The sequence below is a fragment of the Saimiri boliviensis genome, chromosome 1 (assembly GCF_048565385.1).
Source record: "Saimiri boliviensis isolate mSaiBol1 chromosome 1, mSaiBol1.pri, whole genome shotgun sequence".
Lineage (NCBI taxonomy): Eukaryota > Metazoa > Chordata > Mammalia > Primates > Cebidae > Saimiri > Saimiri boliviensis.
In genome coordinates this window covers 150,597,764-150,611,100 of record NC_133449.1, presented here as the reverse complement: position 1 = coordinate 150,611,100, position 13,337 = coordinate 150,597,764, and the positions used below count along the sequence as shown (strand labels likewise).

At 55.7% G+C, this 13,337-nt stretch overlaps 1 protein-coding gene across 1 annotated transcript in view; it reads left to right on the top strand.

Moving 5' to 3' along the window:
• Positions 1 to 11,132, top strand: part of PRKAR1B (protein kinase cAMP-dependent type I regulatory subunit beta) — a 152,677-nt gene extending 141,545 nt beyond the window's left edge. Inside the window, exons 9-10 of the mRNA XM_039471551.2 lie at positions 8,394 to 8,475; positions 9,457 to 11,132. Of these exons, the coding sequence (XP_039327485.1) occupies positions 8,394 to 8,475; positions 9,457 to 9,629 (255 nt within the window). The 3' untranslated portion in view covers positions 9,630 to 11,132. The remainder of the gene's footprint in view (positions 1 to 8,393; positions 8,476 to 9,456) is intronic.
• Positions 11,133 to 13,337: the final 2,205 nt, after the last annotated feature.

Here is a 13,337-nt window from a genome sequence, read left to right as displayed (position 1 = left end):
TGCACAGATGTATGTTTATGTGTATATGTGTGTATGCACAGGTGTGTGTGCCTGTGCACAGGTGTGTGTGAACAGGTGTATGTGCATAGGCATTTGCCTTTGTGCACAGGTGCGTGTGCCTGTTTGTGCATGTGTGGGGTGTGTGTACATGTGTGTACCAGTGTGTGTGTGCACAGGTGTGTGCTTTTGTGTGTGTACAGGTGTGTGTGCCTGTGTGTGCATATGTATGCAGGTGTTTGTGTGCACAAGTATGCATCCATGTGTTTGTGTTTGCATATGTGTGTGCATGTATAGGATTCTGCTTCTGCCTAAGTCTAGAAGCACACAGGCAGGCAATGTGTGCACATGAAATGTAAAGGCACTGGAGAAAACCTGAATTTTCCAGGCTCTGAGGAGGGAGGAGCATGTCATGGCCACTGTGGCCGAGAGTGGGCATTTGGTGTCTGTCCACTCTTAGGTTCATCCAAGGCTGCTGCCCTTGTGACTGTCTCATTCAATGTGCATGGAACTGTGCCTGGAGCTGGGATCATTTGGCCTCATGGCCGCTCTGTAACGTTGGCTGGCATTGTCCCATTTTATAGATGAGGCAGCTGAAGCTGGAGAAATTATGGGCCTCACCTGAGACTGGCCAGCGCACTGCAGAGCTGGGGCTGGACCCAGACTCTTTGGCTCTTGGTTTGCAGCCTGATTTTGGTGCTGATGGTGCGGCCCAAAGCGCAGGACGGCAGCCTCCTCGGTCCCATTCATTCTCGGCTGGGTCAGAAGGAAGCTGGGGTGGAGCTTGTGTGTTGAGCACCTTTCTAGCTCCTGCCTAGCTGTGCTTAATCTTTTAGTTACTTTTTAGTTTATGGAAAGTGATACCAGTTCCTATTTATGGTAGTGATATTAAGTTTCTTTTAAACTAATTCTTTGTATTAGTTCATTCTCATACTGCTATGAAGAAATACCTGAGGCTGGGTAATTTATGAAGAAAAGAGGTTTAATCAACTCGCGATTCTGCCTGGCTGGGAGGGCCTCAGGAAACTTAAAATCATGGTCGGAGGCACCTCTCTTCACAGGGCGGAAGGAAGGAGAGTGAAAGCTGAGCAAAGCGGAGAAAGCCCCTTCTAAAACCATCAACCCCATTGTTCAGTGACCTCCCCCTACGACACGTGAGGATTATGGGAGCTACAATTCAAGATGAGATTTGGGTGGGGACATGGCTAAACGGTGTCATAATTAGAGACAGAGTCCTGCTTTGTTCTCCAGGCTGGTCTCCAATGCCTGGGCTCAAGTGATCCTCCTGCCTCAGCCTCCTGAGTAGCTGGGACCACAGGCACCACCATGCTAGCTAATTTACTTTTTGTAGAGATGGGGTCTTACCATGTTGCCCAGGCTCAAACACTCCTCCTTCCTTGGCCTCCCAAAGCCTTGGGATTGCAGGTGTGAGCCACTGTGCCCAGCCTAAAATATTTATTTAAATAAAATCGATATATTTGCCTCTCCTAGAACTTCATATAAGGGACTTGGGGTGTGTATGCCTTTTCCTGACCTCCCTTACTCCACGGCATGTCTCAGGACTCCTGCTCACTGCCTGCACACAAATGTGACGTCCCACTATAGGAAGGGATTGGCTTCCTCACGTATCTCCTCCTGGGGGCTGTCCGGGCAGTCTCTGTTCTGGACTATGAGCACAGTGGGCTTGGGATCTGGTGCCCGCCTGGCGTCGGCCCCAGATCGGGGTCCTCTTGTATTGGGGAGCCATTCCTGCACCACTGAGGGCTTATGCCAGGCATGCGGAAGTATGACCATCAGCCCTGATAGGGAGCAGACCCCTGCTTACTGCCCTGAGCTCCTGCCCCGGCCGTGTCCCCTGCTCCAGCCTCTTCTCCTCCCAGCAGTGGCACCAGCCCCAGGTCTTCTCTGGCTGGCTCCTCCTGCTCTTGAGGTCTCAGCTCAGAGGCCACTTTGCTGGTGGCTGGCCCTTCACTGGCTGCCCCCTGGATGGATTCTCGGCTCTCCGGTCATCAGGCACCTGCAGGCTGTGGGTTGCCTCTGCCTCCCGTCCAGGTGCCAAGTCCTGGTCCTAGCAGGGATGTGGCTTCCTCGTTCATGGCCGTAGTGCCAGCCCTAGAGCAGTGGATGTGACTGAAGGCATGCCTGGAAGAACAAACAAAAAGGAGATGTCTTGGCAACTCCCAGGAGGCAAAGAACCTGTGTCCTCAGGAACTAGGCTGGGGCAGGGCTGCTATCCACGCCTGTGGCACCAGGTTCTCCCTGGAGCACTGGACCCAAGGGGAGGGACCCTGTCTCCCTATCTGCCCCCAGTTCTGTGATCCGACTGACCTCTGTTCTGAGCCAAAGTGTTGGAGGCTCATGGCTGGGCAAGGGGGGCTGTGACAAGGGACAGGAAGCCCGGGCCCTGTCTTCCAGGGGGGCTGATGCTAAGACTTGGGTTTTCCTCCTCCTCTTCCTCCTCCTCCTCCTCCTCCTTCTCCTTCTCAACTTCTCCTTTTTTTTTTGAGATGGACTTTTGCCCTTGTCGCCCAGGCTGGAGTACAATGGTGTGATCTTTGCTCACTGCAGTCTCCGCCCCCTGGGTTCATTCGATTCTCCTGCCTCAGATTTGCCATGTTGGCCAGGCTGGTCTCGAGCTCCTAATCTCAGGTGATCTGCCCACCTTGGCCTCCCAAAATGCTGTGTTACAGGCGTGAGCCACCACACCCAGCCTGGTTTTCCTTCTGATCAAAATCATACCTGTCCATTGTAGAAAATCAAAAAGTTGATTTCAGTTTTGATTTTTAGGAAAATTGTAGTCTATTTTTTCGTTGTCTTCTTCTTCTTCTTCTTCTTTTTTTTTTTTTCCTTGAGACAGGTTCTAGTTCTGTTGCCCAGGCTGGAGTACAGTTGCATAATTGTAGGTCACTGCGGCCTTGACCTCTGTGCTCAAGGGATCCTCCCACCTCAGCCTCCTGAGTAGCTGGGACCACAGGCACGTGCCACCACACCCCAGCATTTTTGTGTATTTTTTTTTTGAGAGACGGGGTCTCACTATGTTGCCCAGGCTGGTCTTAAACTCCTGGCCTCAAGCGATCCTCTCACCTCAGCATCCCAAAGTGCTGGGATTACAGGCGTGAGCTGCCATGTCTGACCTGATTTCATAGGAAATTAAAAAAAAAAATCTAAGTAGTTGCAAGGAGAATGAATCCTTTGTGATTCCCCTGCTGCGGACAACAGGCAGGGCAGGACGTTCTGTGGCGCCTCCTCCCAGGTTTGTGTCACTGGGTTATTTTTAGAGTCGGGTTAGAATCAATAAGTGAGAAAAGTGGGGAGTATGACCTAGAGTTTTGGCAAGCATGTTTTTCCAGCCCAAAAAAACCCAGACTCTCAATCCTCCTGAGAGTGTCTGTGCTGCCTCATGGCAGTCTGGGAAGTGGAGTTGGATGGGAGCGTTTGTTTCCAGAGCTTTCGAGGGCTTGGGAGACCGTGGCACGTCTCGGGCTGGGCCGCCTAGAAACTGAGGGTACTTGGTGGTTGCAGCAGCCACCCGTGTTGTGGAAGTGCTGACCTCCGCCAGTTGGAGCTTGGTACCCGTCCTGGTCTGTGTCTGTCCTGTTTCGCCTGCCTCTTCTGTCCCCTGTCTCCCTGCTCTTGGACTCAGGCGTCTGGCACAGATTTCCATGGGTGGGCAGGCACAGGTTGGGGACTGTCACTGCTGTCAGAGTGCAGGGTGGTGTATCAGCTAGGGAGAGAGGCCAAGCTGCTGTAACAAACAGTCCCTGCAACAGTGTGGTGGAAAGAACAGAGAAATGTCTCCCTTTCCTGAGAAGCAGTGGTTGTGTGTGTCAAGCGGGTGAGTGTCTGTTCTGTGTGGCCCTCCTGACTCGTGGTTCCACCAGGGGCCGGGCCCTGAGTGTCATGTGGTTGAGATGTGGGGAGGGGATTCAAACCGAGGTCTGCTGGACTCGGAGCGTCCTGCCCCTTTCCCTCTTGACTGCTGATCCTGCTGGAGATGGGAGGGCAGGAGGAGGGAGTTCCATGGCCACCAGGGTCCGCCGAGGAGACTGCATTCCCTCCTCCCAGCTCCTTCCTGACTCTGGCTAGAAAGGGAAGCTGCCCAGCCCAGGCCAGGGGTGGGAGAGGCTTCGCCTGGTTCTCTACAGCTGGGGTGGTGACGCTGGGTTTGAGGGTGGCCGGGGTGGGGGGCAGGCGGGTTTGCTTTGTGGTCTCTGGGATGTCTCTGAGGGGTCAGTTTCCAGAGGATTCCTCCGTGGCCTTAAACAGTGCCCAGCGTGTGGTAGGCATCCAGTCGCTCTTGGTGGGAAGCACAAACGCCCCCACCCCAAGCAGTGTTCTGGTGAGGGGCTTCATGGTGGTCTGCACAAAGGCTTCAGGGTGCAGGGTGGGCTGGGGGTGCCTGGGAACTCGGAGACAGCCAGGAGCCAAGTGTCCTTGCAGTGAAATTCGTGCTGGTTGCTCCCAGGGAAGATGCAAGAGGGAGACAGAGGCTTGGAGTAGAGCGGGATGAACATGGGTGGGATGAAGACACCTTGTACCTGGCTGAGCCGCCGGAGAGGGGGCGCCCGGGTGTGCATCGAGGTGGGGGCCTGGCTACAAGCCCACACCGCCTGGGTCTGCCTCCCAGACTCTCCTCTTGCCACAGCACCCTCCTGCGACGGCCTTGAGGCAGGTGCGCTGGCCTCCACCACAGGTGGCCACAGCCTTAAGGTGGGGATGTCGTCTGCTTATGGAGGTGGTGGGACTCTGTCTGGCTCCACTTCTGTGTGGCCTTGGCTGAGGTGCTCAATCTCTCTGGGTTTCCACCTGTGAAATAGAGAAACTCACCACCCACCAACATGCAGGGGTCCCTGAAAGAAGGGGCAGGTGAAGCTGTGGGCTGCAGCTGCCCAGACACTGGTCGGCCCCTCCCTCGCTGGGCTGGAGGGGAAGACAGCAGAGTTTACAAACCACATCTCTCCAGAGCTTCAGAGAAGAGGCCAGCCCGAAGGTGCTCATGCATCCTTTCCTATCAGGGCGTGTGAAGATTGAGAATCCCCCCAGTTTAAAAAAATCATCCGCGTTGGCCGGGTGCGGTGGCTCATGCCTGTAATCCCAGCACTTTGGGAGGCTGAGGCGGGTGGATCACCTGTGGTTGGGAGTTCGAGACCAGCCTGACCGACATGGAGAAACCCAGTCTCGACTAAAAACACAAAATTAGCTGGGCGTGGTGGTGCATGCCTGTAATCCCAGCTACTTGGGAGGCTGAGGTGGGAGAATTGCTTGAACCCAGGAGGGGGAGGCTGCAGGCAACAAGAGCAAAACTCCATCACTCCCCCCACAAAAAAAACATCTGCATGGTAATTACGTCGTCTCACCCAACGTGCTGCCATTTTCCAGATGGCCTCTGGGAAATGCTGTCACTTAAAACCGGATTCCGGAGACGACCAAGCACGGCCAGTGTGCTCTTGTATCCAGACAGTGTGACAAGTGACAAAGGGTGACATACCTAGGAGTGAGCGGACAGCAGCCCCGTGGGGGCTCCCTGGACCCATCCCTGCCTCTTCATTGCCAGCGGCATCCCAATCCTCAGCCCTCCCCAGAGCGGAGCACGTCTAGTCCCACGGGTCGTATTCCCCAGCAGCTGGTTTAGGGCAAGCGTGAGACCCACTCTGGCCAATGAGGAGCAAGGGGACGTTTCCAGGAGTTTCTGGAAGGGTTTCCCACTGCTGAGGAGAGACGTGCAGAAGAAAGAGGTAGTTTCTCTCTTTCTGCTGATGGTGTGGGGGAGGCCTGTGGTGACTCCCTGAGTCATGGCAGCCTCTGTGCCACCATGAGGGACCTCATTGAGTACTTTGCACCTCCCTGAGGTCCCAGAGCAGGAGGCAAGACCAAGGCTGGGTCCCTGCCTCGCCTCTGAGCCACAGACTGAGCCTGGGAGCCCTCCCGTGTCTTCTGGCTCTGTGGGATAGGTTGGCTTTATTAGACCTGAGCAGCCTAATGTTGGGTTTGCTGCTACGTGGCGTCAAGAGCAGCTGAGGCTGTTCACCGTGGCTCACACCTATAATCCCAGTACTTTGGGAGGCTGAGGCAGGCGGATCACAAGGTCAGAAGTTCGAGAACAGTCTGGCCAACATGGCGAAACGTATTTTGTGAAAAATACAAAAATTAGCCTGGTGTGGTGGTGCGCGCTTGTACAGCCAGCTACTCGGGAGGCTGAGGCAGGAGAATTGCTAGAACACGGGAGGTGGAGCTTGCCACTGCACTCCAGGCTGGGCGACAGCAAGACTCCATCTAAAAAAAAAAAGCAGCTGAACATGGCTCCACAGCCAGGCTTCCCCAAGTCATCCTGTGAATCAGGCCATCAGGTTCATCGCCTGGATTCTGAGAGAGGAAAATAGTCCCAGTTGTAAAACATGAAACTTAAAAATGGCAATAAAGGGCACGTTCATTACATATGTCTGCAAAGGTCAGCGCTATGGGCTCTCGAGACAAATAATGCCTCTCCCAGCAGGTTTCCTGTGCAAGGGGCTGGCCTGCTCCAGACACCGTCTAACTGAGTTTTCTTGCACCAGATTCTCAGAGTGGCCACAGCTTTGAAGACTAGGAGGCAGAGAGTTCTCACCTACGGGAAGGCTGGGGCCAGTGACCTCAGAGCCCACGAGTTTCATACTCTGCCCTCTGCTCCTGCATGGGCCCTGGAGCCCAGAGCTGTGTCTAGGACTGGCCTGAGCCAGTGCCAGACCCCGGACTGGGAGTAGGGCCAAGAGGAGGGCCGGGAGGAGGGCTGGGAGGACGGCCCGGAGCTGTTCCGGTGGGTGGGGGCCCAAGGAATCTCCCTCTCTCCGGTGCATGGGGCCTGAGTCTGTGGGCGCCTGGCTGAGGGCGTGCCCCTGGTCTACCCGTGGCCACGGTGGCGGCACTCAGCTGCCTGGTCTGTTGTTTACACGTCCTGCTCATCCATCAGCTGGATTCATAAACACAGCAGAAGCCTGGGAGCCCAGTGGCCCCATGGCCGGAGCGGGGGCCAGGGCAGGGGTCTGGCTCTCAGAGGGGCTGCCAATTGGGGCCTGGAGATTCCAGGCATGGCGGGCACCAGCAGGGTCTCCTGACCCACGTCTCTCCCAGACTGTTGCTAGGTGGGAGTTACTCATTAACCCCGGCACAGCCTGGCCGGCGTTTGATGGGGCTGGGGCTGGGGCTGGGTGAGCCAGGGTGAACCGAGCCCACCTGGACATGAAATGTTTGTTCCCCATGAGCGGATGCTCTGAGAGGGTCGTGGTCTGCCAGGCCGGCCTGGCTGAGGGGACGTGGTCCCTGGGTACCCCGATGGTGCCGTCTCCTGACCCTGGAGGGCCAGGCCGCAGGTGCTGCCACCTTCCTGGGTCTCAGCTTCCCGGCTATAAAATGGGATGGTGACGTTCCTCACGCAGTCCCACTTCTGCAGTAGACGCAGGGGCCTGGGGACGGGTCAGAGTGTGGTGCTGAGAGTGGCTCAGAGTTGAATTTGGGAAGCGTCTGAGACCGATGGCCTACCGGGCCAGGCTATAGGGTGACAGCCATCAACACTTGCTGGAGGCGTTTGGTGTTAGGGACAGACTGTTGCCCTGACTGCTCAGAGGAAGCCTCTGTAATGTGTCTTTGCCATGGCTCCGGGTGTCATGGGAGGATTCCTGGGTTCCCAGAAAGGGGAGTCTTTCTCGCCACGTGGCCCACACTCCCTGAGCCAGGCCACAGCTTCCACACCTGGGGTCCTGGAGGGACGCGGGTCCAGGGGACATTCGGCTTCCCCGGGCCCAGGCGTCCGCAGGCTGAATCTCTAATGCGTAGCAGGCTCTGCAGTGGTGCCCGGTGATATTCTGCCCACGGCCTCTGTGTTAATCATTGATCTGGGCAACCTGCAGACCCCTCCCCACTTCCCTGTGTGGGGGGTGAGGAGGGTGCTTAGCGGGTGTGTGACTCTGAGACAGCGGCCCCCCTGTCCCCCGCTACCTGGACGTGCTCCCAGTCCTTGAGAGTTAATCCAAGGTTAGCGTGGAGCCTGCCAGCCCTGTGACAAAGATACAGACCCCCAGGGAATGTCCCAGCGTGTCCCCACCCAACCCCTCCACTCACCTCGGTAAAGGCGCGGGAGGCTGGGTGAGTTCCATTTCGAGGAGCTGTCTGAACAAAAACGGGAGCTGGGCCAGGCCAGACGGTGGTCTCCGGGTGGGTCTGTGGCGCTCTGACACCCTGGCTGCAGGTGCCACGAAGTGGAGAAGCAGTGGCATTGGATGTGGTGGTGGCAGAGGCTCCTGGGGAAGGAGCAGGTGGGAGGTGGGGATTTGGGCGGTGGCCCCCTGCGGGGTGACCCCTCACGTATGTCCCACCCTGTGCCCACCTGGCCAGTGCTCACATCCCTCCGCCTCCACCCGCAGGGCACCGCGTCCGTCCTCCAGCGCCGCTCCCCCAATGAAGAGTACGTGGAGGTGGGACGCCTTGGGCCCTCTGACTACTTCGGTGAGTCCAGCGGGCGTCCCCTCCCTGGCACAGCTGTGGGTGTCTCATTCAGGGTCCTGCGAGGGGCCTGGAGGGGAGGAGCTCTGGGAGGCTTCCCTGGGGTCTTGTCAGGGGTCTTGGCTGAACCCCAGTGTGGCTGCAACAGAAGGCTCAGTCCTGTTCCCCCAAATTGAGGCCCCAGGGCCAGGCCTGAGTCCCCAGGAGCAATCAGCCCTGGATGTGGGTTCCTCAGAGGGCATGACTGTGGGTGAGGCAGCCTCCCACTTCTGGGATGAGGCGGCATGGTGTAGCCATCAGCCACCCACATTCCTGCAGCTGGGAGTCTGGGTCCTGAGGGAGGCCTGGGCACACCTGGGCATTACTGCAGGATTGCCCCAAAAAAGTGTAGGACAGGCCGGGCATAGTGGCTCACTCCTGTAATCCCAGCACTTTGGGAGGTCAAGACTGGCGAGTCACAAGGTCAGGAGATCGAGACCATCCTGGCCAATGTGGTGAAACCCCGTCTTTACTAAAAATACAAAAAAAATTAGCGGGACATGGTGGCGTGCGCCTGTAGTCCCAGCTGCCTGGGAGGCTGAGGCAGGAGAATTGCTTGAATCAGGGAGCTGGAGGTTTCAGTGAGCCGAGATCATGCCACTGCACTCCAGCCTGAGCAACAAGAGTGAGATTCCATCTCTAAATAAATAAATAAATAAATAAATAAATAAATAAAATAAAAGTGCAGGACAATGCCTAGCTAAACTTGAATTTCAGTTAATAAATAATTCATCAGCATAAGTATATCCCAAATATTTCCTGGGCTATACTTATGCTAAAAGTTGGATTGTTTGAAATTCGAATGGGCCTGGCATCCTGGTGGTGGTTTTTCCTATCCTCAAAGCGGGAGTGGCTTCCAGGGTCCGGGGCATCACCTCTCCCTGCTGCAGCCTCAGGACCCCCAGGCCTCCAGGCCAGGCCCTGACCTCTGTCTTTGCTCCCCAGGGGAGATTGCGCTGCTGCTGAACCGGCCCCGGGCGGCCACCGTCGTGGCCCGGGGGCCCCTCAAGTGTGTGAAGCTGGACCGGCCCCGCTTTGAGCGCGTGCTGGGCCCTTGCTCCGAGATCCTCAAGAGGAACATCCAGCGCTACAACAGCTTCATCTCCCTCACCGTCTGAGTGCAGCCCCGCCCCGCAGCCCCAGCTCCCCAGTGTGGTGGCCGTGCTGTGCTCGTCTGTGTCAGGGGCCCGGGAGCCGCTGTGTGAGGTGCGGGCCCGGTGGGGCTGAGTCCCTGTGGCGTGAGGACTGCCCCTTCCCCAGACTCACTTTTTGGAATAAATAATCATCTTGTGCATTTCCAAATCAAAGGACAAGCGGACAAAACTCATCCTAAGAGCGAGAAAGGGACAGGCCAGGTTCCTCCCCGTACGTCTCCTAGGCCACTGGAGATGCTTGAGTATCTCACCTCCCAGAATTAGGCCAGGACGTTGCCCCTGAGGCCTGGAGACCCGGTGAGGTCAGGTCCCCCAGAATGAGGTCCGAGTGTGGGCAAGATTGTGTCAAAAGGGGCTGTCCCCAAGGGAGATCAGGCTGAGAGCAGGGAGTCTAGTCTGAAGGCCCCTCCCTCAAATGTGTGCCCCTCCCTACCCCCTGCCACACCCCCACCTCCCCAGAGGTCCTGCTGTGGATACCAGGGTGGGAGAGTCTCTGGGCTGTGAGGTTGATCTTGCCTCTAACTGGAGAGGAAGCCAGGTGCTGAGACACGCAGGGCTGCTGCCTTGGGAGCCAGGGCTGTGGCCGCAGGTAGACCCCATTAGGGGCTGTGTTGGAAGTTCCGTTGGGAGGGGCTGGCAGGACTCCAGCGGTCTGTGCTCACTTTCTTAGGAAGTCCTTCTGTGGCGGGTTGGGCGCACTGACAGATGCTTGGGGGTCCGTGGGGTCTGCAGTCCCTGCCTGGGCTGACACCCGGGGCGAGAAGAAAACACAATTTGAGTTTGGGACTTGCCCAGATCCAGTGAGTTCGGCCGGGGGGTCCCTGTTCTCTCGGAGTTGGGGGTTCCTGGAGACTGTCTGCTTCCACTTGTTTCTGAAGCAGTGTCCCGGAGACCTCGCCAGGGAGAGGAGAGATTTATAAAACACACTCTGATAAAGTCCTGGGATGTGCCCCTTCCCAGCCCTTCCCCAGCAGACACACCTAAGTCCCAGCCTCCAGGAGACGGGAGCTGGTGGCCCTCCACTCCACGCCCCAGTTCTTGTGATGTTAGGGAAAAACAGAAGTCAAGGCACCCTCAGGCCCCACACACCTCCAATGGATCAACCAACCTGTCCCTTACTTGCGTCTTGATCCAGCAGTGACGATGTTAACCAGCCAGGCCCAAAGGGGTGAGGCCAGTACAGAGAGCCTCCCAGTGGCTCCTGGGTGCCCCGAAAGACAAGTTGGAGTCATGCAGTTTCCTCGATGTTGCTCCTGTCCCGTCCCATGCGTGCGTCCGGGGAGGCTGTCCCTGGTCCAAGGCCGCCCCTCCCCTGCTGGTGGTTACAATGCGTGGGGCCCCTCCCCGCCCAGCCCCGGCCATGTCTCGTGTCTTCCCCTGCCTGTGATGTCCCTGTGGACCTGTGAGCCCTCCCCTCCTTATCTCTGCTCTGAATGCTGCATGAACCATTAAATGTGCAATGAAGTACCTCTTCCCAGCTCGGGAGGCTTTGGTCTGAAGTCTTTTGTAGATAAGGGTTTTTTTCTTTTTCTTGTTTTTTTATGGTGGTAAAATACACATAGCACAAAAGCTACCACTTTAACCACTTTTAAGTGTCCAGTGCAGTGGCATTATCCATGTCATGGTGCAGCCACCACTACCAGTCTCTTTCATTGTCCCAAGCAGAACCTCAGCGCCTGTTAAACAACAGCTCCTGCTCCGCAGCCCCCAGCCCCGGGGAGACACCCTCCCGCCTTCTATAGCCTGGGGCATCCACACATTCTCCTTTCAGTGTTATCAGTATACATGAGGGTCCCTCCTGCACACTGCCATGGATGGGGCCCAGCTCCCTATCTCTGCACTGCAAGGGTCCACAGGTGGTCCCAGGTGGCCGTGTTCCTTGTGGCTGTTTTGTGGGCCCTGACATGGACACTCAGATCCCAAGGCTGCCCTGGGAGGGGTCAGGGTGTGTCCAGGGCCAGGGTGCTCTCAGCCTCTGGACGGGACGGTAAACTCAGGGTCCGAGGACAAGCACATCTCACTGGGGCACTGCAGGCTCCCGGGATCTCTTGCAAGCTGGGCTCTGAGCAGGCTTGCAGGAAACATTTCAGTAAATAAACAGCAGTGAATAAGCTAAGTGTCGCAGGAGAGAAACCTTGGGAGCTTCAGATTCTGACATCCACAGGCCAAAAACGCAGGAACTTTGACACAAGTCTCACACTGTATGCAAAAATTAACATGGATCACAGACTTCACTATCAGCACAAAACTATACAACTTTTAGAAAAAAAAGGAGAAACTCTTCTGGGAAATTCTTAGCCTTGACACCGGTCCATAAAAAGGAAATTTGATAAATTGGAATTTATCAAAATGAAAAACTGTTGCCCTGAAAAAGACCTTGTGAGGAAGATGAAAATATAAACCACGGAATGGGAGAAAAAGATTTTTAAACCGCGCATTTCCCAGAGAGGACTAATGTCTAGAATCCATAAAGAACTCTCAGCCGGGGGCGGTGGTTCACGCGTGTCATCTCAGCACTTCGGGAGGCAAGGCGGGTGGATCACAAGGTTAGGAGTTTGAGACCAGCCTGACCAACATGGTGACACCCTGTCTCTACTAAAAAAATACAAAAATTGGCCAGGTGTGGTGGCAGGTGCTTGTAGTCCCAGCTACTTGGGAGGCTGAGGCAGGAGAATCGCTTGAAACTGGGAGGCAGAGGTTGCAGTGAGCTGAGTTCATGCCACTGCACCCCAGCCTAGGCAACAGAGCGAAACTGTCTCAAAAATAAATAAATAAATAAAAGAACTCTCAAAACTCAACCATAAACATGTAAACAATCCAGTTAGGTTATGAAGAAGCACTTCCCCATGAGGACACGCAGACGGCAGTCAACACAGGGAAAGGTATCAGACCACTAACCGCTAGGAAAATGCAAATTAAAGCCACCGTAGGACACCCCACACACCTATGAGAACGGGTAGGATCAACAACGGCAGCACTCCATCCTGGCCGGGGTGTACAGAAACAGGATTGCTCAGACACTGCTTGTGGGAGCGTAAGATGGGACAGTCATTCTGGAAAACGGCTCGTAGTTTTTTAACAAAAACAACTCAGCATGCAATTACCATGCAACAGCAAATTGCATTCTCGGGCATTCGCCCCAGATGGGGAAGAGGTGCTCCCACCAAGCTGCAGACGCGTGGACACAGCAGCTTGACTCAGCCTCAGGCTGGAAACGATCATGACATCCTTCAGCAGGGAGAACAAACCGTGGTTCATCCATGCCCCGAAATGCTGCTTGGCACCAAAAAGGAACTCGTGGTATGCCCAGCGATCTGGATGGAATTGTCAGTGAATGATGCTGAGTGAAAGAAGTCATGTGCTATCCAGTTCCATTTACACGACATTCTAGGGATACCAAAGTCGGGGCCAGAAGTTGGGGAGGAGGGGGCGTGGCTATAAAAAGGTAGCTGGGGCCGGGCATGGAGGCTCACACCTGTAATCCTAGCCCTTCGGGAGGCTGAGGCTGGTGGATCACTTGAGGTCAGGAGTTCAAGACCAGCCTGGCCAACATGGTGAAACCCCATCTCTACTAAAAATACAAATTTTAGCTGGATGTGGTGGTGGACGCCTGTAATACCAGCACTTTGGGTGGCCGAGGTGGGCAGATCACCTGAGGTCATGAGTTCCAGA